Source organism: Hypanus sabinus, chromosome 2, assembly GCF_030144855.1.
Source record: "Hypanus sabinus isolate sHypSab1 chromosome 2, sHypSab1.hap1, whole genome shotgun sequence".
In the NCBI taxonomy this organism is placed as follows: Eukaryota; Metazoa; Chordata; class Chondrichthyes; order Myliobatiformes; family Dasyatidae; genus Hypanus; species Hypanus sabinus.
In genome coordinates, this window is record NC_082707.1 from 185,495,262 (window position 1) to 185,519,751 (window position 24,490).

At 41.2% G+C, this 24,490-nt stretch overlaps 1 protein-coding gene across 12 annotated transcripts in view; it reads left to right on the top strand.

Annotated features, from left to right (window-relative positions):
* The window catches only part of foxn3 (forkhead box N3), a 378,764-nt gene that overhangs the window by 209,191 nt on the left and 145,083 nt on the right, over positions 1-24,490 (top strand). For all 12 annotated transcript variants that reach the window (XM_059961361.1, XM_059961330.1, XM_059961343.1 and 9 more), the window contains one exon: positions 3,376-3,512. In XM_059961361.1, the coding sequence (XP_059817344.1) occupies positions 3,376-3,512 (137 nt within the window). The remainder of the gene's footprint in view (positions 1-3,375; positions 3,513-24,490) is intronic.

The following is a 24,490-nucleotide window of genomic DNA, read 5'->3' on the forward strand; positions in this document are numbered from 1 at the left end:
AAAGGCCTTAATAGCGTCCACTGTTCTACCTTCGTTAGACATGACCTCCCATTCACAAAACCATTTTCACTGTTCCTGATCAGGCCTTGCTGATCCAAGTGATGGTAGATCTTGACCCTCAGAATCCCTTCCAGTAACTTCCTTACAACGGAAGTCATGTTTGTTGGCTTTAGATCTCTTGCTACCCTTCTTGAACAATGGAATGACATAGCAGCCCTCCAGTCCTCCACCACCTTGTGTTGTGAAATATATCAAATCAAAAGGTTAGTCAGACTTGTTTTGCAGTGCAGCTGACTTTTATTGTGATTTTATTTTTTGCTACTGGACTGTTTTAATTCTTCAGTGTAAGTTCTACAGGTCCAATCATGACTGCTCTTCCATCATGAGGGAAGAAGTGGTAATATTCATTGCTGACATAATATTAAATTCTAGCCACAGTTCCTCAACAGATGAAATTGCCCATTTCTATTTGCAGCATGAATTAAACAACATTCAGACATGAGCTTTAAGTGACAGTGACGTTCACACCTCAGAACTGTAAGGCAGTAACCTTCTCCAAATAAAAGAAAGTCACATCATTGGCCTTTGATGATCAATAACGTTACTATTGTTGGATTCTCCAGCATCAACATCCCGTGGTAAACACTAACCAGAAACTTAGCCTGACGACCCACGTAATATCTTGAATACAAGAACAGATCAGAATTTGGATACCTTTGTGTGTTGAAAAGCTTATATAGAGCAAACGTGGAGAAGATGTTGCCAATCGAGGCAGTCTAGGACCAGATGGCACAGCCTCAGAATACAAGGACATCCTTTAAGAACAGAGAAGAGGAGGAATTTCTTTAGCTAGAGGGGAGTGAATCTGTGGAATTCATTGCCACGGATGGCTGTGGAGGCCAAGTCATTGGGTTTCCATTTTGGATACAGTTGGGAAGGAATGGCCTTAAAGAGAAAAACAGCAATAGGGCAGGCTTGTAACACCACAGTTAGTTCTGCTAAACAGCAGAGGAGCGAGATGTCCAGGGAATAATCAAATTTAGTTTATTTTATTTATCACATGCGCATCAAAACATATTGTGAAACGTGTCATTTATATTAACAACCAGCACAGCCAAAACTTGTGCTTGAGGCAGCTTGCACATGTCGAGACAAATTTTGGCACCAACAGGCAAGTGCTTCTCTGACTGAGAGTGAGACTTCAGAATGTTATGTTGCCTCCCTAGTGCCAGAATTAGAGATGCCTTGGACCAGGTAGAACATTCTGATGGGGCAGGAGAACAGCTGTTGTTATCAATGATCTAGGTAAAACGAGGGATGAGGTCCTGCTAAGTGAGCTTGCGTTAGGTAGAAGGTTAAAAGTCAGGATCTCTCGGATTGTGATCTCAAGATTGCTACTTGTGTTATGTGCTAGTGAGGGTAGAAATAAGAGGAGGGGGCAGTAACTGTGCAGCTAAAGAGCTGGTGCAGAAGGAAGGGTGTCCATAGGCCTAATCAAATAGGATGAATGTAGATAGGCAAAAAAGTTGGCAGTGGACATCATGAGCCAAAGAGCTTGTTTCTGTGCTGTATAACTTTGACTCCAAGGAAAGCAGTAATTCAGCAAGGGCAATGATTAGCCACCTTTGGATAAACAATAAAGGGTGTTTAAAAATACAACACTTTTACAGCTTGGAGTGTCAGAGTTCAGAGTTCAATTCCAGCGAGAACTTCATCACTCTTTTTAGCTACATCATTGATAACAATGGCTGTTCTCCTGCCGGATCAGAATGTTCTACCTGGTCCAGGGCATCTCTAACTGGCACCGGGGAGGTGACATACCATTCTGAAGTCTCACTCGCAGTCAGAGAAGCACTTGCCTGGTGGTGCTGGAACGTGTGTCGACACTTGCAAGCTGCCTCAAGCACAAGTTTGTACATTCCTTCCCATGTACTTGTAGTTTTCCTCCAGGTGCTCCGGTTTCCTCCCATGGCCCAGAGATGTAGGTTAATTGGTCATTACAAATTGTACCATGATTCGGTTGAAATAATGATAAGTAAAATAACATACAGTAACAAAGTGTACCTCTTTTGCCAGCCAGTGGTATAATTTGAAAGGACGTGAATGCAACTATTGAGATGAGCTCATCACTTTGCTATTGGAAATGTGAAGACAAATTATGCCAATAGACGTCTAACTTTACTTTTCATATGATTCTTTATTCTTAATGTTGGATATTGTTTTAATTTTGTTTCCTGTTGTGCCTAAGACATGAATGTATGTGGAGAATAAAGCTGATCCTTGAAGTGTGCTTATTAGAGAACAGTAGTACTTGGAAGAGCACAGGAATTTTCTGTTCATCTGTTGGAAAGCCTGTCATGTAGTGTGTTAACCTAAGCAGGTATTGAATGTTGGCAGAGACCCACTGTTACACAGATATCAGCTTGGGCTACTGTAGTGTAAAGAACAATTACATTTAGCAATAAACGAATTGCTGGAAGGACTCAGTGGGTCAGGCAGCATCTGCAGAGGGAAGGGATGGTCAATGTTTAGGGTCAAGACACTGCGGAGATGCCAGCCTTCCCTTCACCTCCATAGATCCTTCTCAGCCCACTGAGTACCTCTAGCAGTCAGTTTCTTGTTCTAGATTCCAGCATCTGCAGTCTCTTGTGTCGTCACTCAGCAATTACATTGACTTGCAACACACACAAAATACTGAGGGGAACTCAGCAAGCCAGGCTGCAACTATGGAGGGGTATAAATGTTGAGTTTTTCCATTCCCCATTCTAATTGCCCCATTATCCCTTCTCTTTGCCTGTCTATCACCTCCCTCTGATTCCCCTCCTCCTCCCTTCTCCCATGGTCCACTGTCCTCTCCCATCAGATTCTTCCTTGTTTAGGTCCTTTACCTCTTCCACCTATCACCTGCCAGCTTCTTACTTCATACCTGCTCCCCCACCCATCCACTTTCCCCGCACCTGGTCCCACCTATAACCTGCCAGTTTTGTATTCCTTCCCCTTTCCCCCCACCTTCTTATACTGGCTTCTGCCCCCACCTTAACAATCCTGATGAAGAACCTTGGACTGAAACGTCAACTGTTTATTCACCTCTATAGATGCTGCCTGATCCACTGTTCCTGTAGTATTTTGTGTGTTGTTCTGGATATCCACCTGCAGAATTTCCATAGTTTATTAATTACATTGACGTGGATTTTACCAATCTGTCTAAGACCAGCCTTCTTACACACCTGGAAGTTGTTAATATTCACTACTGCTTTCTCTTGAACAAAATGTATGTGTATTTTTAATGCAGCATTTGGAAAATAGATTATTGCTTGGCTGTATTAACTTTTGAAATCTGCTATTTATGACCCTTTGTTTTCTTTGTTCCTGCAGAGTATTGGGAAGGGCTCCTTGTGGTGTATAGATCCAGAATACAGGCAAAACCTTATTCAAGCATTGAAAAAGACGCCCTATCATCCCTACTCTCACGTTTTTAACACGCCTCCCACATCCCCGAGGGGATATCACAGGTAAGCATGTCATTGTGGTGTCACGTTTGCTCAGGTGCTCAGGAATGGGGATGGGGGAATTGGGCGGGAATCAGACGTGCATTGCTTGAGGGACTAGAATGGGGAGGGTGGGGACATGAAATATTTGCTCTTGCCTGTCAGCGTACAAGTAAGAGATCAGACGCTGAAGCTTTATAAGGCATTGGTCAGACCACATTTGGAGTATTGTGAGCAGTATTGGCCCCCCTATCTGAGAGAGGATGTGCTGGCATTGGAGAAGGTCAAGAGGAATTGTATGAGAATGATCCTGGGAATGGAAGGGTTAACGTACAAGAAGCATTTGATAGCTCTGGGCCTGTATTCACAGGAATTTAGAAGAATAAAGAGAAAACTCATTGAAACCTACCAAATATTGAAAGGCTTTGATAGAGCAGAGGTGGAGGGGGTTTTTCTGATAGTGGGGGAATCTATGACCAGAGGGCACAGCCTCAGAAAACAAGGGCGCCCCTTTAGAACAGAGATGAGGAGGAATTTCTTTAGCTGGGTGTGGTGGATCTGTAGAATATGTTGCCACAGGTGGCTATGGAGGCCAAGTTACTGGGTATATTTATGGTGGAGGTGCTGGGTTGTAAGGACATCAATGGTTACGTGGAGAGGGCAGGAAAATGTGGTTGAGAGTAATGATAAATCAGTCATTGAATGGCGGAGCATTCTCGATGGGCTGAATGGCCTAATTCTGCTCCTATATCTTTTGGTCTGTGTTGGAAGTCCGTGTGGTGATATCTAGTTTCAGTCAGCAGCTGTTTTGGAGCAGAATGAGGGGGCAATGTATTGTCTTGTTACTGGGTTAAAGCACATTCCATCACATGCTTAGTCCGTCAGTCACGAAAGCAGGGATTTGAATGCACAGCTGGGTTTAGAAGGAGAATGCCGTACATCTGCCTCGCTAGGTGATTAGCGTTGTGGTAACCATGGAAGCTGGAAGGTTGTCATAGCAACACATAACTGAGACAGGTGCAGTTGCATCACGAGTTCTGTTTTGTCGCCTGGCAAATGGACAGGCCGTTAGCATGTGGAAATACACCATTGCCTTGACAACATTTTCCCCATATGACTTCAGCCTTCTTTTTGTCTCGAGCATTGTATACGCTTTGTACTTGTTATTTCTTCCCCCTGTCCACTCCAAGCCATTCCCCCTACCGTCGCATCATCTTCGTAAATACCCACAGGAGCATGCTTCATCAGAAATGACAACTTGTAGTCAGCTCTCTCTGGGAGATTAAAACAAAATGGGATTCGGTAAAGCTAGAGTAAATTGGATGGGGGGGTGGGGAGAAAATGTAAAATTGGAGTGCTTGTGATGTACGTACAGTCAAACCCCTGGCATTAAACAGTAGAAGTTCTTGAGGAAAGAATAGTAGGGATTACGAATCTTCCCATTTGAGTTTATTTCTCACACATATCAACCAGTATTTATTCCACAATAACAGAGAATTTTCAAACCTGGAATGCTAGGAGCATCAATATAATTTTCTACAGCAAACATTTTCTTTCAGAGTTAATGAGGTAAATGGTATTTAATTCAATGATAAAATAGATTGGGTAAAAAGTATGGATATGCAATGGGAGTGAAGGAGGATTAAAGATTAGCTTTATTTATCACAGGTACATTGAACCATACAATGAAATGCTTCATTTTTGCATCAAATCCAATCAGCGAGGATGTGCTAGGGTAGCCCACAAGTGTCACCAGGCTTCTGGTGCTAACATCGTATGCCCTCAACTAGCCTACCCTAATCATTTGTCTTTGGAATGTGAGTGGAAACCAGAGCACCCGGAAGAAACCCCCGTGGTCACGGGGAGAATGTACAAACTCCTTACAGGCAGCGGCAGGTATCGAACCCCAGTCTTCCAGCTGCCGCTGTAAATCGTTGCTACACGACCATTCCGCCCTGAGGTGGTGGCGGAGAAGGTGCAGTCTTCAAAGCCACTCCCAAACGAACAACAAATAGCAAGTTATTTTGTTACAACTAATCCCACTTTTTAAATAGGCAGTCTTGTCCATATGGTTGATTTTAAATCATGTTTCACAGTTGGCGGTGCCCCTTATTTCTTCAATTCCAGCATACTCATGGACATAAAACCAGATCTCTACAATCTGCTGAAGTTTATACCTTGAGAGGATGGTTTACAGATCTGTAAGCCTGCATGAGTAAATATTGTTAATTTTTAAAGTAAACTTCTACTCTCTCATTTAGAAACATGTGTCTTGGATTTAATATCAGACTACAGAATTGACTGTTGTAGTGCCATTAATTTTGTATTATGTTTAATAAAATATCTTCTGCGTACTTCCATATACTGTAAGAAATGATCAAAAATTGTCGCTTGTTAAGTGTATTATCCAGTTGTGTCATGCAGTGATTCTTTATTGTCTCTCAGTTTTTTTAAACTGAGTACTTTTTTAAAACGGGGTATATTACTAAATGGATTAGCAATATTGTGTAGTAAAAGAACCAATATTTTTGCAAGATTTTCTCCTTTTCCTCCTTGTTTTGCTTATTATTCATCCCTAGACTTTTTTGCAGTACTTAAACTGAGCAGTAACATTTATTTACAAATGAAAATCAAAATCAAATCAAAGTGCATGTTCACCAGCTGCAGTTTTTAGTGACATAATCATTGCATCTGCTGATCTTGTTCTGATTAAATAATTGTATCTGACAGTTTTAACTTCGATTCTCAACTATTGTTTTAAATTTCCATCATGGGCACTAGTCTCCCCAAAATCAAGGACATCTTCAAAAGGCAATCCCTCAAAAAGGAGGCATCCATCACTAAAGATCCCCACCACCCTCTCCTCATTACTACCATCAGGAAGGAGATTCAGGAGCTTGAAAACACACACTAAATGTTTTAGGAATAGCTTTTTCTCTGCCATCAGATTTGTGAACAGTCCATGACCTTACCTCAGTACAGTCGGCCCTTCTTATCTGCGGGGGATTGGTTCTGGGACCCCTCACGGATACCAAAAAACGCGGATGCTCAAGTTTCTTATTCAACCTGCTCAATGTGGTGGACCTTAGGACCCAGCGGAACCCCAGACCTTATTTAACCTGTCTCAGTGCGGTGGACATTAGGACCTGGCGGCCAAACTCTGAATCCGCAGTGTTTCTGTTCACGAAAGTAATCATGATCATGATTGAAAATAAAGTGGAAATAATAAAGTGATTGGAAAGAGGTGAAACGCAATCGGTTATTGGAAAAGCGTTAGGGTACGTCAGTCAACAATTGGAACAATTTTAAAGGATAAGGTGAGAAAGGCCCTGCCCCAATGAAAGCTCCAATTATTACTAAGCAACGCAGTGGTTTATCACTGGGTTTTGGGGTTTTGAGTTTTTGATCCTCCACATCAACCCGGCACGAATGGAGAGCGCGCTCGGAAGCGGTCTGTCACTGGATCGAACTCGGGAATTTCCATTCCCGAACCCGGCACTGAAACATATGATCTTAAGTGTTTTATATGCATAGAAAGGTAAAATGTGTACTATATACTAAGACAAATGTTTGACTAACTGATGCTGAATAATACTGGATGTACCTGTTCTGACTTACTTAGTAAGAGAACTTTTGATTTTTTTCAATCTCGAGCCACGATAACCTACGCACATCCTCCCATATACTTTAAATCATCTCTAGATTATTTGTAATACCTAATACAATGCTATGTAAACTAGTTGTTATGCTGCATTGTTTAGGGAATAATGACAAGAAAAAAAGGTCTGTACATGCTCGAACAACAAGTGCTGGAAGAGCACTTCCGGGTTTTCTCGATTCGCGGTTGGTTGAATTCACAGATGCGGAACTCGTGGACAAGAAGGGCCAACTGTATTTTTGTTCTCTCTTTGAAATGCATATATTGTAATTTGTGGTATGTATTGCAATTTACTGCTGCTGCAAAACAACCCACTTCTTGACAGATATCAGTGATGATAAACCTAATTCTGATTTTGATTCTGAAACTAGTCAAGGAGGCTGGATTGATGCCAATAGTTGACTTTATTGCTAATGCTTGGTTCAGCCATTGTCTTGCCTGTTAAGATAGTGGCAAGAGACTAGACATTCTTCTGCAGCGTGCAGTGGAAGAGATGGGAGCAGTTGCACTTGTGCATCCCTGACAGCTAACTGAAGAACATGGTGATTGTGGACAGCGGCCTTTTTCTTCTACGTATTGTTCCAAGTAAAGCTTAACTTGTGACAGAGAGACTGTAAGAAAGAAAGAAATCTGGAAGGCTTCTTGCAATAAATCATAGCCATGCACATTTAATTTCAATCAAGGCTGTATAAACTTGGACTATTTTAATAAAAATAAATCATATTTTCATATAATTTTGTGCATAGTCATAGAGCACAGCAGCACAGAAACAGGCCCTTCAGCCCATCTTATCTGTGCTGAAAGTAAACTTTTAGTTTCAGCTTGATTTTTCATTGTTGGGTGTATAGGAATTTGCTGGACTCACAGGAAACTGGGACTAGTTGGGTGGGCACCATAGTTAGCACTAGAGCAAAGTGTTATGTTGCTCTGTAACATTATATGACACTCCATAAAGTGTCATAGTGCAATAAAGAACCTTAATCTGTGCTCTATGACACTATTTAAAGTTAAAGTCTGTCCCAAAGCCTTATAGGCTGGTGCTTATGCTGGTTTCCGTGGTGTGAAGCAACTGAGAGTACGAGACTCTTCCACCCCCCCCCCCCCCCCCCCCCCGGATAGGACACTAGTCTGTTGCGAGGTTAACCCCCAGCATTTTGCTGGTACCCATTTTCAGCTGGGTGGACTGGAGCAGTGTGTGGATAAGTACCTTGCTCAGGGATACAACACGCTGCCTTGGCTGGGGCTCAAACTGATGACCTTCAGATTGCTAGTCCAACACCTTAACCACTTGGCCATGCACCACATGACACTATACCTAGTTGTGACGTATTCCCACAATTCCTGTTTAGTGTGCTTGGACATCCCACTGTTTTTAATTTATTGATCAACAGAATTCATGAAGTCAATAATAGGGTAGGACTTTATTCCCTGGAGTGTAGGAGAATGAGGAGAGATTTGATAGAGGTATTCAAAATTATGAGGGGTATGGATAGGTTAAATGCAAGCAGACTTTTTCCACTGAACTAGAGGTCATGGGTTAAAGGTAAAGGTGAAATGTTTAAGAGGAGTATGAAAGGGAATTTCTTCACTCAGAGGGTGATGAGAATATGGAACAAGCTGCCTGCGGAAGCGATGGATGCAGGTTGGGGTTCATGGATAAGTACATGGATAGGAGTGGTATGGAGGGCTATGGTTCAGGAGCAGGTTGATGAAACTAGGTAGAATAGTTTGGAGAGGATAGGCGGAAGGACCCGTTTCTGTTCTGTAGTGCTGTATGAATTGGGATGTAGAGTGCAATGTAACAGAATAAATAAAATAACTGTCTAGTGACTTCACTTCCCCTGCAGGAATGAAGAGCCAATTTTTTCTACTTCGGCATTTACTGGCATATTCTTCCACCTTTCGATGTTATTAATGGGTGAGCAACTACTGATAGAGTAAAGCTCACTAACTCCTTGCTCTGGGACACTGCTGACACACTTGCAAAGGCAACGCTGGGATTGGGATGTTGGTTGTGGAGATGATCCAGGCTCTGAGAGTTTGTATTGTTGGCTGTGAGTGCAGACACAGAAAGGGTTAGGCATTTCTGGGTTGGCTGTCACATTACATAGTACTTTGGAGTTGACTGTTTGCAGGACTGTAAAGTTTCTTGTAGGCGGTCAATACCGTTTTATGTCCCACATGAGCCTCTTCAAACCCTTTCCATGTCAGCAAATTTTTCTCCTTAAGTGTTTGTTATGATTCCAGTACTTTTGGTTCAAGATAGAACAATTAATTGTGCCATTCCAAAATTGAAATTTAACTTTCTGAAATTCAGTTTTTCTGGAAAAACAAAGAAGTGTTGTAGAGGGGTTCCCCGAGTTACGAGTGATTTAATTCTCAGAAATCAAACTCTACTAAATTCTCCATACATTTTAAAGCATTTTTAAGTTAATAATAAAATGTTTTGTGGTGTTTATTAATGGCTCGATACAGTATACACTCAGTGGCCACTATATTAGTTACCTTATACCTAATTAAATGGCGACTGAGTGCATGTTCATGGTCTTCTGGTGCTGTAGCCCATCCAGTTCAAGGTTCAACATGTGCATTCAGAGATGCTCTTCAGCATGCCACTTGTAATGAGCGGTTATTTGAGTTAGTGTTTCCTTTCTGTCAGCTTGAACCATTCTGGTCATTCTACTCTGACCTCTTTCATCGACAAGATGTTTTCACCCACAGAACTGCCACTCATTGGATTTTTTTTGTGTTTTGCACCATTCTCTGTAAACTCTAGAGACTAGTGTGCATGAAAATCCCAGGAGATCAGCAGTTTGAGATACTCAAACCACCCCATCTGGCACCAACGATCATTCCACAGTCAATATCATTTAGATCACATTTCTTCCTCATTCGGACAATTGGTATGAACAACAATTAAACCTCTTGACCGTGTCTTCATGCTTCTGTGCATTCAGTTGTTACCTCATAATTGGCTTAGTTGATATTTGCATTAACAAGTGGTGTACCTAATGAAGTGGCCTCTGAGTATATGTTCCATTAATTTAATTGTGGGTAGTTTTAGGGTGATTATTTAATGAAAGAATTATGGTGTTTGTAGAATAATACAATATGGGTAGATCCCTAAAAGATATTTCTGTTTCACAGTAAAATTGGATTAAGGACAGTTCTCTGGAATGGCACGTATGCCTAATCCAAGAGCAGCCTGTATACTACTTGAGGTGCAGAGTGGAAATTCTCATTATTGCAAGACTGAACATTTGGGGTGAATTGCTGATATTAACATAGAAGCTTGCTGACTTGTCTAATGTCGAGGGCCCCAGTCTGAGAACAGCCTGCAGTTCCAGTAAATTCAGACTGAGTGATGGCTCAAGTGCGACAAGTTTCACTAAAATGTATTTCAATCATTTTAGAGGACTATTAATTAATTTTAACATGTATTCAGGGAGATTAGAATTGTACTGGAGCTACTTAAATTACATGGTATTTTCCGGTGAAAATCATAAATCTGATCTGTCTGTATTTATCAATGTACAGTGTTGCTGGGGAATCAAATATAGGAGCTATAAAGTCAGGAGCCCTTGCCAAATGAACCAACTTAAATGATAAGTGAGTTGGCGCACCCAGAATTTGATCCTAGAGTTTGGGATCCTGACATCACCTAGTCTGGGTGTCAATCGAAGGCTGAAGCCCGATTAGCCCAAGTTTAAGACTGGACGCCTGTCCTGCAGTTGGAGGACTGTCCAGTGTGCGTGAGTGGGAAGGAGCAGAGGAAGGAAAGGGGCTGGTTTTACTGATGTTATTTTGTTGCTTCTTGTGTTTATTGTTGTTCTGCCGAGTTTTATGCCTCAGGGATCTGTACTGGGTCCAGTGTTGTTTGTCTTATACATTAATGATCTGGATGATGGGGTGGTAAATTGGATTAGCAAGTTTGCAGATGATACTTAAGATAGGTGGCGTTGTGGATAATGAAGTAAGTTTTCAAGGCTTGCAGAGAGATTTAGGCCAGTTAGAGGTGCGGGCTGAAAGATGGCAGATGGAGTTTAATGTTGATAAGTGTGACGTGCTACATTTTGGTAGGACTAATCAAAATAGGACGTACAGTAGAACAGAGTAATCTAGGAATAATGGTGCATAGTTCCCTGAAGGTGGATAGGGTGGTGAAGAAAGCTTTTGGTATGCTGGCCTTTATAAATCAAAGCATTGAGTATAGGAGTTGGGATGTAATGTTAAAATCATACAAGGCATTGGTGAGGCCAAATTTGGAGTAGTATACAGTTCTGGTCACCGAATTATAGGAAAGATGTCAACAAAATAGAGAGTACAGAGCAGATTTACTAGAATGTTACCTGGGTTTCAGCACCTAAGTTACAGAGAAAGGTTGAACAAGTTAGATCTTTATTCTTTGGAGCATAGAAGGTTGAGGGGGGACTTGATAGAGGTATTTAAAATTATGAGGGGGATAGATAGAGTTAACATGGATAGGCTTTTTCCATTGAGAGTAGGGGAGATTCAAACAAGAGGACATGAGTTGAGAGTTAAGGGGCAAAGTTTAGAGGTAACATAAGGGGGAACTTCTTTACTCAGAGAGTGGTAGCTGTGTGGAACGAGCTTTCAGTAGAAGTGGTAGAGGCAGGTTCAATATTGTAATAAAAAATTGGATAGGTGTATTGGACAGGAAAGGAATGGAGGGTTATGGGCTGAGTGCAGGTCGGTGGGACTAGGTGAGAGTAAGCATTCGGCACGGACTAGAAGGGCTGTGATGGCCTGTTTCTGTGCTGTAATTGTTATATGTTGTGGACATGTAATGATGGCACTGGAATGTGTGATGACATTTGCAGGCTGGCCCCAGCACGTCCTTAAGTATGTTGGTTGTTAATGCAAATAATACTTTTCACTGTATGTTAACATGTACGTCTGATAAATACATCAGAATCTAATGAATGAGGGTTGAAATAAACAAGACAGTTGTGAGAACTTTCCCGAAGTCATTGTTATGGCACCATTAAATCTTTGAAGTATATAGGAATTTATAGCTTAGTCCCCCAAAATGAAAAACTTTGGTGAGTTATTTTTTCCATATTTCTCATGACTTTGTTTATTAAGTGTTTGAAGTATTAATTTAACTCTGCAACTTCGTGGGACATCACCATGCTGTATCCGTACTATAACCTCTAGTTTTTAAAAATATAATTATTCTTATAATTGTTGAATATTGTTCTTTTGGTTGCCTAATGTGCCAGTAGACTACAGTAAATTCACAGTATGCATGTATTAGTGAATGAAGTTAATCATTGATCCTTCAGTTTACAAGTGTGATCCTGAGATTCTAACTATCACATTAGATTTTTGTTCCACTCTTAGTCTAACATCTGGGCTCCTGTACTATTTTCCTATGTAGCTTAGCCATGAGCTTAAAGCATAATATCTCACCTTTTAATTACAGACTTTTGGATTCATAACTAAATTGAACAATTTCAAAATGATGCGGCTTTTCTCATTTACACCCCGTTTTAAAGCCATCTTTTTTGTTTTTGTTTTCCCATCACTTTTACTTTGCAATATTGTTTTTATTCCTTCTCCTGCATCTTCCCTTTTATTATTTCTTCATTCTTTGCAACATCTTACAACTAGTTTATCACAAGAATACAGATACTTGTTTCTTCAGATTTCTGCTATACGCTGGGCGTTCTGTCTATTTTTGTACTTGCTCTTTTTCCAGGACCCTACTTAGATTTTGATAGTATAGAAATTGCCTATCCCACGCTATAGGATTCCATAGCAGTGAGCCATTGTTGATCAGACAATGTTGTATGTTGGCAAGTCACTCGCTGTTTTAAGTTCACATGATCTCTGGCTCCATCTCTGCTTCTCTCTGGTCTCTATTATTCCTCTGGACCAGTTCAGGGAGGTCATAGAATCATAGTGCACTGCAGCATTAAAACAAGCCCTTCAGCTGATTAGTTTCTGAAGGTCACTTGTTTAATGATAAGATTTTAAATATTAAGCAACACACGTAAAATGCTGGAGGAGCTCAGCAGGCCAGACAGCATCTATGGAAAAAAGTACAGTCTACATTTTGGACCAAGACCCTTTGGCAGGGCTCGAGAAAAAAAGATGGGTAGATTTAAAAGGTGGGAGAGAGGAGAGAGAAGTGCAAGGTGATGGGTGAGACCAGGAGGGGGAGGGATGAATTAAATAGCTGGGAAGTTGATTGATGAAAGAGATACAGGACTGGAGAAATGGGGGTCTGATAGGAGAGATCAGAAGGCCATGGAAGAAAGAAGAGAGGGGAGGAGTACCAGTGGGAGGCGATGGGCAGGCAAGGAGATACGGTGAGAGAGGGAAAGGGGGATGGGAAATGGTGAAGTGCGGGTGGGAATTACCAGAAGTTCAAGGAATCGATGTCCATGCCATCAGGTTGGAGGCTACCCAGACGGAATACAAGGTTTTGTACCTCCAACCTAAGAGTGATCTCATCACGACAGTAGAGAAGGCCATGGATAGACATATCAGAATATTAACTTTATTTGTCAGGGGTACATTGAAACACACAGTGATATGCATCGTGCCTGCAAGTGTTGGAATGCTTCCAGTGCCAATATAGCATGCCAACAACTTGCTAATCCTAACTCTAACCCATACATTTTTTGGAATCCACGAGGAATCTGGAGCACTCAGAGGAAACCGATGCAGACATGGGGAGAATGTGCACACTCCTTACAGATGGCAACGAGTATCAAACCCCAATCTCTGTATAAATAGAAATTAAACATTTATTTGTAATTAAAAGCCAGGCTGTGATGCAGTGAGGGAATGAAAAAGTGGATTATTTGGTAAAACATTGCCACCCATTTGTAGAGTGTGAAAGATGGCAGTGCATTATTCACAGAAGACCAGGGGAATTTTAATTCTTGTCAAAGTGGTGGTGATGCACACTGACTGATTAAAATCTCGCCATTGATACTAAATTCAAGGTTTTTTTTCCAGGCTAGCGATGCAATATACTCCTGTCATTTTGCGGTTAGAGTTGAGGATTGTGTTTACTTAAAGCTGCAAATTTGTACTAATCAGTTAATACTAGGTATGTTAATGTGTGGCTGATTTAAGAGATCAGTGATTTTTGGTTTTGTTTCTTCTGTTGGTGGTATTACGTTTCATTTCCTTTCCATTCAGATCACCAGCACAAAATTACATGAGTGCGTAATTTCTAAGGCCCATAATCAGAATCAGAAATAGGTTTATTATAAACACAAGAGATTGTGCAAATCCTGGAAATCTAGAGAACACACACACAATGCTGGAGGAACTCAGCAAGTCAGGCAGCACCAATGGAGGGGAATAAACAATTGATACTTCAGGCTGTGACCCTTCATCAGGACCAGAAAGGAAGGGGAATGAAGCCAGAATAAGGCAGGGGGAGGTGCAAGCTGGCAGGTAATAGGTGAGGTGAGGGAGAAGGTGGCTGGTGACAAGAGGATGAAATGAGAAGCTGGGAGTTGATAGGTAGAAGAGGTAAAGGGCTGAAAAAGAAGGAATCTAATGGAGGACAGTGGACCAAGCGAGAGAGGGAAGAAGGAGGGACAGTAGAGGGAGGTGGTGATAGGCAGGTGAGGAGATGGGAGTGAAGGGGAACCAGAATGAGGAATCAAAAAAGTGAGAAGGAGGGATGGGAGAGAAATTACTCGAAGTTAGAGAAATCAGTGTTCATGTCATCAGGTTGGAGACAACACAGGTGGGATACAAGGTGTTGCTCTTCCAGCTTGAGTGTGGCCTCATTGCAGCAGTAGGACGGGCCATGGACCAATATGTTGGAATGGGAAGTTGAATTGAAATTAGTAACCATCAGGAAATCCTGCCTTTTGTGGTGGACGGCAACCAGCATAAAATTACATTAGAGCATAATTTTTGTAGCCCGTAATCAGAATCAGGTTTATTATCGCTGTCTTATATGACATGAAGTGTGTTGCTTTGCAGCAGCAGTACAGTGTAAAGATCTATAAATTATAATAAATTATGAAATAAATTGTGCAGTTAAAGAGGAATAATGAGTTAGTGCTCATGGCATTCAGAAATCTGATAATGGAGGGGAGGGAAATGGCCTCTAAATTGTTGACTTTAGGTCTTCAGGCTCTTGTACCTCCTCCTTGATGGTAGTACAAGATAAACATAAGAGATTCTGCAGATGCTGGATTCCCTGAGGTACACACACAAAATGTTGGAAGAACTCAGAGGGTCAGTCAGCATCTATGCAAATGAATAAACAGTTGACTTTTCAGGCCGAGACCCTTCATCAGGACTCGCGGTGAATCTTGTACTCTGAAATCCTTCGAATATCATTACCTGTTAGTTCACATTGCAACTGCCACCTTCAGTATCTCATGTAAATAGGCTGAAACTGAACATTTTGCAGTTGTGATGCACTGTATAATGGCAACATTAAACTTCTATTCGATGTCCACCAGTTACACATTCAGAACAGACACTGGCATCATCTGCTGGCTGAGGAGAAAACAATTGGTTCTCATATTTTGAACCCCAACAGTTGCTTTCCTTTGAGAGCATACATGTTGAATTCAAATTGACCAAATGGTGCATTTTGCTTAAATATACACATCTCTAAGTGCATTAAGTCATACTATTTACCAATTTTCTAGTGCTATCTGAGATGTTATAAGCAGTTTGTATAGATTGATCAGGTTCATGAGATCCACTGCACAGTTCTCTAGTATTGGTCTTTGCTCAAATCCAATAATGATTTGCTATCAAGGAATTGAAAGCAATCATTGATGGGAGTGAGCCGATTACACAAAGGATGTTTTTAAAAGATTATATAACCTGGGCAATGCACAAGTGACATTAATTTTTATGGATGCCATCTTTTTTTAAATATTTGAGACTGAGAATTGGCAACCGTTCCTCCTCTGCTGTCATCAGTATGGGACTTCATGTACCTAGTACTATTCCCATCTGTCAGACACATAGTAATGTACTGTATTCCCATTTCTGTATCATTCCCCAGTGCTATCCTGTGGGATACAGGTCCTTTGGCCTAACAAGTCCATGCTGACCATGGTGCCCATCCAGATAGTCCCAATTTCCTGCATTCGGCCCATAGCTCTCTAAGACCCACCACTGCAGCTTCTTCTCCTCTGCCATCCGATTCCTGAATGGACATTGAACCCGTGAACACTACTTAATTTTTTTTATTATTTCTGTTTTTGCACTATTTTTAATTTAACTATTTAATATACGTATGTATACTTACTGTAATTGATTTACTTATTTTTTTCTGTATTATCATGTACATCATTGTATTGCTGCCACTAAGTTAACAGATTTCACAACATATGCTGGTGATAATTGAATCTGATTCTGATTCACCACATACCTATTCAAGTGCTGCTTAAATAATACTTTTGTACCTGCCTGAACCACTTCCTCTGGTAGCTCAGTCCATATACCTACAACTCTGTATGACAACATGCCCCTCAGGTTCCTGTTAAATCCTACCCCCTCACATTACACCTATGCCCTCTAATTCTTGATTCCCCAAACCCTGGAAAGAGACTGTTACCCATTATTTATGCCCCTCATAATTTTATAAGCCTCCATAAGATCGCCCTTCTTTCTCCTATACTCCAAAGGAATGAAGACCAAGCCTTACTAGCATATCTCTATAATCCAGGCCCTCCAGTCATGGCACAGGTTTGTAATTTCTTTCGGCACCCTTTCCAGTTTAGTCAGATCTTTACTGTAGTATGGTGACCAAAGTTGTACACAGTACTCCAAGTGCAGCCTCACCAATGACTTGTACAACTGCAACATAATGTCCCAGCTCCTATACTCATTGTTCTGACTAATGAAGGCCAACACACCCTGTCTACCAGGAAAGCCAATTTCAGTGAGTTCTACACATGTTCTCCTAGGTCCCTCTGTACGTTTACACTTCCTGGTGCTCTGCCAGTTATAGCGCAGGTCTGATGTTGCTCTGATTTAACAAAATGGATCACCTCATACTTCGCTGTTTTAAAATCCATTTCCCACTCTTCGGTCCACTTCCTTAAGTGATCAAAGTCATCCTTTTAATCTCTGGTAATCTTCACCATCAGCAACACCTCCTAATTTCATGTCATCTGCAGATTTACTGATCAATCCCTGTGCATGCTGCTCCTGGACACTTACTGTCACGCTCTTCAAAATCCTCCTCCTTGCTGTTCATTCCTTTCCTTCCTACAGGCTCACCCAATCAGACTAGATCCTGTCTAATTTCCTCAGAATTTGCTGTTTAGGTATCCTAGCCTGTGGACCTGTCCGATCATTTTCCATCACTGTCTTAAATAAAAGTAATAGAGTTATGGTGACGAGAGCCAAAGTGCTTCCTGAGTGCCCTGCCTTGTTCCCTAACAGGAGGTCCAGTACTGCTCCCTCACTAGTAGGAGGGTTGCTTGTTCCTTTTATGTGTTAACTGTAGAAACTCTCCTGGACACATTTCACAAATCCTGTCCAGACCTTTAACACTCTGGATGGCCCAGTCTGTACTGAGGAAATTAAAATCTCCCATTAATACAACCCTATTATTTTTACAATTATGAACAATTCCCCTACACACCTGCTTCTCAAATTCCAGCTAAATTTTGGGTAGGCGAGGGTTCCATAATACAGCTCCACTAGATTGACCATAAGACATAGGAGCGGAGTTAGGCTATTCAGCCCATCAAGTCTGCTGCACCATTCCATCATGGCCAATTTAATTTCCCCATTATCCTGCCTTCTCCTCAAAAACCTTTGATGCCTTAATTAGTCAAGAACCTATCAACCTCCGCTTTAAATATACCCAACAACTTGGCCTTCAGAGCCATCAGTGGCAATGAATTCGACAGATTCACCACCCTTTGACTAAGGAAATTCTCCTCATCTCTGTTCTAAAGGGACCTCCTCCTATTCTGAAGCTGTGCCTTTTGGTCCTCAACTCATTCAGCCACCCTGTCTTGGCCTTGCATTATTTGATACACTTTAATAAGGTCTCCCCTCATTCTTGTTGTTTCTAAATTTTACTAATGTGGCCTCACTGGGTGGGTTTCCCCAAGAATGCCACCTCTGAGTACTTTTTCACTCACCTGTTCACTGAACTGTTTCCACAACCTATGGACTCACTTTTCGAGGACTCTTCTTATGTTCTCAATATTTATTGTTTGTTTATTTATGTATTTGAGCAGTTTGTTGTCTTTTTCACATTGGTTGGCCTTCCTGTTGGGTTTGGGCTTTCACTGATTCTATTGTGTTTCTTGTATTTAATATGAATGTCCTCAGGAAAATGAATCTCAGGTCTGTATGTGGTGACATATGTACTTCGATAATAAACTTACTTCAAACTTCAACTTTGAACTTTGCTGTTACATCTTTTTCAAAAAAGCTACACCCCCCACAACACACATAAAATGCTGGAGGAACTCAGCAGGCCAGGCAGCATCGATGGATAAAAGTACTGTCGACACTTTGAGCTGAGATGACTGTAAGGTCAACTGTACCTTTTTCCATAGATTTCTTTACTTGTCTATTTGTTTTTTTTTTATTTGCGCAGATTGACTTCCTTTGCATATTGATTGTAAGTCTTTGCGTGCATTGATTCTATAGTATTTCTTTGTTCTACTGTGAATGCCTGCAAGAAAATAAATCTATGGTGACATATACGTACTTTGATAATTAATTTAGTTTGACTTTGAACTTAGTGTTCTGTTGGATGTGAGGAGCTTCAGCTCCCAAATATTAACTTCTCTGATCCAAATCACTCTCTGTTTGACATGTCCACACTGTTACTTCTCTAATTTTAGCCTCTTTGTGACCCCCACCCCATTATTACTTCCCTAATCCTTTCCTTATTTTTCTTGTAACCCTGTTTCTCGTGAGCTTTTCTTGCAGTCACATGCATCAGCCAAAGCATCAAAGCTTTATTGTGTAGATGATGTGTGCGCTCAAAATCTAGATTTGATTTCACCTGTATTGCCAAATTCAAATAGCTGTGCCTTAATACAGTATAGAGAGCATTGCTGTGAGATATTCTTCCGTGACTTTCTTTCCCTGCCCCAATTTCATAATGTACCTGATGAATATTTTTCTAAAAGCTCGTACTTGTGACTGGAGAGGTAGTATGGTTACGTAGTGGTTAGCACAACACTTTACAGTGCCAGCTATCTGGGTTCAGTGCTCGCACTGCCTGTAAGGAGTTTATATGTTCTCTCCCATGATTACATGTGTTTCCTCTGGATGATCTTGTTCCAAAGTCGTATGGGTTAGGGTTTAGTGAGCTGTGGATATGCTATGTTGATGCCGGAAGCCAGAGGACACTTGCAGGATGCCTTCAGCACATTCTCAGACTACAGTGGTCGTCGATGCAAATGATACATTTGCACTGTACGTTTCAATGAATATGTGACAAATAAAGCTAATCTTTAAAATCTTTAGGAGTCAATCATTCTCCCAAATTCTTCAGCCCAAGGGTTCATCCTTGAGCTGATGAGAGATGTATGAAAATCAAACGCTTACTTATTGTCCAAAAGACAGAGTGAAATTAATGGTGTTTCTCATAAAAGGATGGGAATTCCCATCAAAGAAGATTAAGAGCAGGAAGTGATTAAGTACAGAGGTAATACAAATTAGAGAGGCTGGGCTTACTTTCCCTTAAGGGGAGCAGGCTGAGAAATAACATGATAGAAATTTCTTAAGGTAGTACAGAAAGGGCTGGTAGTCTTTGTTTCACCTGTGGTTGGGTACCAAAAACAACAGAGCATAGATTTAAGGTGAGAGTAAGAAATTTAAAGGGGAACTGAAGGATAAGTTTTTATTCTCAATGTGAAGAGTAGTTGATATCTTGCCAGATGTGGTAGTGGAATTTTATATTTTTAAATGCCAAACCTTTGTGCTTGGTGCACAGTTTTCAATAAAGGAAAAGGCCTCAGATCAGACTGGTTCCGGTGAAAATTCATCAACATTAGTTGCTTGAAGTCTGGGCTTTTTGGCTGGAACCCTGAGTCCAATAGAAAGTTGCAGCTCAGTGTCTGAGAATCAACATGAAATACAGTAAAATCTAAATTAGGGAATGTAATTTTTTAAGTGGTGGGAATTAAAAGGTTATAAATTTTTCTGCCACCCTTTCAGTTTACCTTCAGACTTTATACTAAAGAAAATATAACTCCTGTGGGATTTGTAACAGTGAAATACAACAATCAATAAGCACGTTGGGCCTGTATGAAGTAAAAATAGGAGGACCAGAATTGTGGGGTTGTGAGTGGCTGAGATAGCTACCAACTTGATTGGAGATCCATTCACCATGGATCCTCACCACCACTGTTGTGCATTTGCAGCCTATCTTAGTACTTAATTGGATAGTGCATATATCATGACTCGACACTTTATGCTCATAACATCTTTATTTCTCATCCTCGTTTCTATGCTCCGTCACATCACATTGTTCTGACCCAACTGATGACATCATCACCATACTTGACAAATGTCAAACTGACCTTGCCATTTCAATACACGACAGTCTTAACTCCTCTTTCATATTGGTCCAACGTAAGCCTCAATTCCTTTCAAATACTCATCTATCTCCGTCTTATATAATTCAAATGATTTGGCTTTTACTGCCCTTGGGGACCGAGAATTCAAGAGAATCCCTACTGTGAGGACACAACACATGGCAAAAGGACAGAGGAAAAGAAAGTATACTAATACAAATGAAAGGAAATGCTACATATGTGCAAACACAGATCACCTGGGTAGAGACCCAAAGTGCCCACATGCAGAAAATGCACTGGAAAAGACCACTTTGCAAAAATGTGCCAGACAAAAGGATTAAAGACACAAAAAGTGAACAATGTTGAGGATGAATGGAAGGAATTTGCATTTGCTGTTAATGAGACAGAGTCATCTGAAAAAAAACTACTTTTTGTATAGAGGGTGTAAATCTAATAAATGTTGGTAGATTTGGGAGCCAGAAGTAATTTACTGGGTGAAAATGTATGGGAAAAACTGAAGTCAGAGAAGATTAAAGTCCCATTCATATATTCCTAAGCAGAAGAGAAAACTGTCCCCATATTCATCCAAAACATCACTGGAGGTTCAGGGGGTGTTTGAATGTGATACAAGTATTGGAAACAGAACAGACCAAGCAGAGTTCATCGTGATAAAAGGCAATGGTGAACCACTCCTAGTTGAGAAACAGCTACAAGGTTGGGTGTGTTAAAGACTGGAGAAAATGTGTCACTAGTGACAGACGTTAAAAGAGTCACTTAAGCTGCAGGACCCAAAAATGTTTGAAGGGGTAGGAAATGAACACGAAGCAGATTAATCTGTACATTGATCCAAAGGTACAGCCTGTGGCCCAGACACTCAGACGCAGACCTTACAACTTAAGGGAGGCTGTTGAAAAAGTATTGAGCATCTAATGAAAATGGACATTATTGAGAAATTTGAAGGCTAAACTCCTTGGGTTAACCCGGTAGTAATTTTACCAAAACCCAACAAGGACATCAGAATGTGCCTACACATGAGAAGGGCAAATGAAGCAATCATGGGGGAGACATTTCCCATTCCAACTGCAGATGAGATATGACAGGATATGAATGGAGCTGCAGTGTTTAGCAAATTAGACATGAGATGGGGCTATCACCAGCCAGAACTGACTCCAGAATCTGGAGAGATAACCACATTTGCTGTACCTATGGGTGTATAGGTACAAGAAACTGATATTTGGTGTGTCATCAGCCAGTGAGCAGTACCAGCATGAGACAGCAAAAGCTTTAGCTGAAATCGAGAGAGTTGAGAACAACTGCATGCTGTCATAAAGAGACTCCTAGAGTGTGGACTGACACTGAACCCAGAGAAATGTCAGTTCAACATAGACAGACTAGTCTTCATGGGATTTCTCTTGTCACAGAAAGGCATCGGAACACAGAGGAGAGAGTGCAAGCAGTAATGAAGGCTCATGAACCACAAAACATCTCAAAAGTGAGGAATTTACTAGGTCTTGTTGGCTGCAGCAGCAAATTCATGCCACAGTTTGCAACTTTGTCAGGACTACTGTGCCGATTGACCAGGAAGGACAACTAGTTCAAGTATGGAAAAGAATAGAAACAAGCATTCAAACTTGAAAAGAATAGAAACAAGCATTCAAAGAGGAGCTAGCAGGAGCGGGTGCCTTGGCCTATTTTGATAAAGATGCGCCAACTAAAGTAATGGCACATGCCAGCCCAGTCGAACTGGGGACCATACTCATGTAAAACCAAAATGAAGAAATGGTACCTGTCTGCTCTGTGAAACATAGTCTCTCAGACTGTGAACAAAAATACTCACAAACAGAGTGAGAAGCATTAGCACTGATGTGGGCCTGTGAGAGACTTCATCCTTATTCGTATGTGAGAAAGTCTGACCAGATCACAAATCACAAACCTTTGGAGATGACTTACAACCCAAGATCTAAGCCATGTGCACACACAGACTGGTGGGTCTTGAGATTGCAACCATATGGCTACAGACTACACGTGCCAGGAAAACAGAATGTTGCAGACCCACTGCTGAGGCTACCAGGAGAGACTCCTCAAAAAGAGAGACACAAGCATGGCTCAGAGGCATATGTCAAGTTCATAGCTGTGAGTGCCACACTTGAAGCCCTGACAACACGAGAGGTAGAGAGAGCGCCAGCCACAGATCCAGAGCTGCAGGAGGTGCGTAAAACCATCATGAATGGACACTTCGAGAACTGTAAGGTATACGCACCCATTGCAAATGAGCTGTGTGTAGTGGGTCATCTTATCCTCAGAGGGACATGGATTGTGTTACCTAAAGCCTTGCACACATGGGCACCCGCCCTATCTCATGTAGGGCCCTTGGGAAAAGTGGGTACAAAACAGCATCTCAGAACCAAGGTTTGGTGGCCTGGTATGGATAAAACAGCTGGGAAATACTGCAAAGGTTGTCACGGCTGTGAAACTCTAGCTAGACACGGCCCTCCAGAAAGACTAAAACTGACACCATTACCTTGGCAGGAGGTAGCTGTTGATTTGCTTGGACCATTACCAACAAACTATTCCATTCTAGTATAGCTGATTTTATGAATATGAAATTTTGACCTCTACAACTTTAGAGAGTTATTGACAGTCTTGAGAGCATTTTTTGTAGATATGGACTGCCTGTATCTATCAAATCAGTTAATAGACCTCAATTCAGATCTGGACAGGTCAAGGACTATAGGACTAATGGAATCAAACACTGAAAACAACAGCAGTGGGCTCAGGCAAATGGTGAAGTGGAGCCACAAAATGCATCACTGATAGAAAGGGTTAAGATTGCCCACACAGAAGGACTTGACTAGAAACATGAACTGAGAAAGTATGTGACTGCGTACAGATGTGTGCACATGTCATAGAAAATCTACAGCACAATACAGGCCCTTCGGCCCACAAAGTTGTGCCGAACACGTCCCTACCTTAGAAATGACTCAGCTTACCTATAGCCCTCTATTTTACTAAGCTCCATGTATCTATCTAAAAGTCTCTTAAAAGACCCTATCGTATCCGCCTCCACCACCGGCAGCCCATTCTACGCACTCTCCCCTCTCAGAGTAAAAAAAGCGTCACTACAGGGAACAGTCCTGCCTAACTCCTCTACAACTGCAGTATGAGGGGGATGTTACCAGACTTCGAGGAGGTACACACAGCAGAACTGGAAGTACAAGATTGGGACGCAGAACAAAAATGAAAGTGCAAGCTGTCTGCAGATGATCACAGAGGAGCACAAGAGCCTCCCGTAAAAGTTGGGAATGCTGTGCTTATCCAGCAAGAAAAGTGGACAAATTCACCACAGCTTTCAACACAATACCATTCAGGGTGGTAAGGAAAACAGGGAAGTCAAGTGGTAGTTGAATCTTCTACTGGAGTACCATATGCAAGGAACACCACACATGTAAAAAAAAGTTTGACACAAGAGAGACTTCTGACAAACAGGAGGAAATTCAAGGATTTGACAATGAGGCACTGGGACAAGAGGGCAATGTAATGAACAGTTATGGACAAGCTCAGGTTCACAGTGAGCAAAAGCCATTACCAAACGTCGAAAGCAAAGAGAAACTAATAGAGACCTCAAACAATCTCTGAGGTTTAATGATATTGAAATAGAGCTTTAAGTAATGGGTTTTGAAACAATGAAAACTGTTGAAAGTAGAAAATGAAGTTTTCAATTCCAGAGTTATTAAGTTGAAACAGATAACGGGTTGGTTATAGACAAGCATATGAGAGGAAATGTGCTGAATTGAAATGGTTAAATCTGTGAATTGAATGTGTTCTAA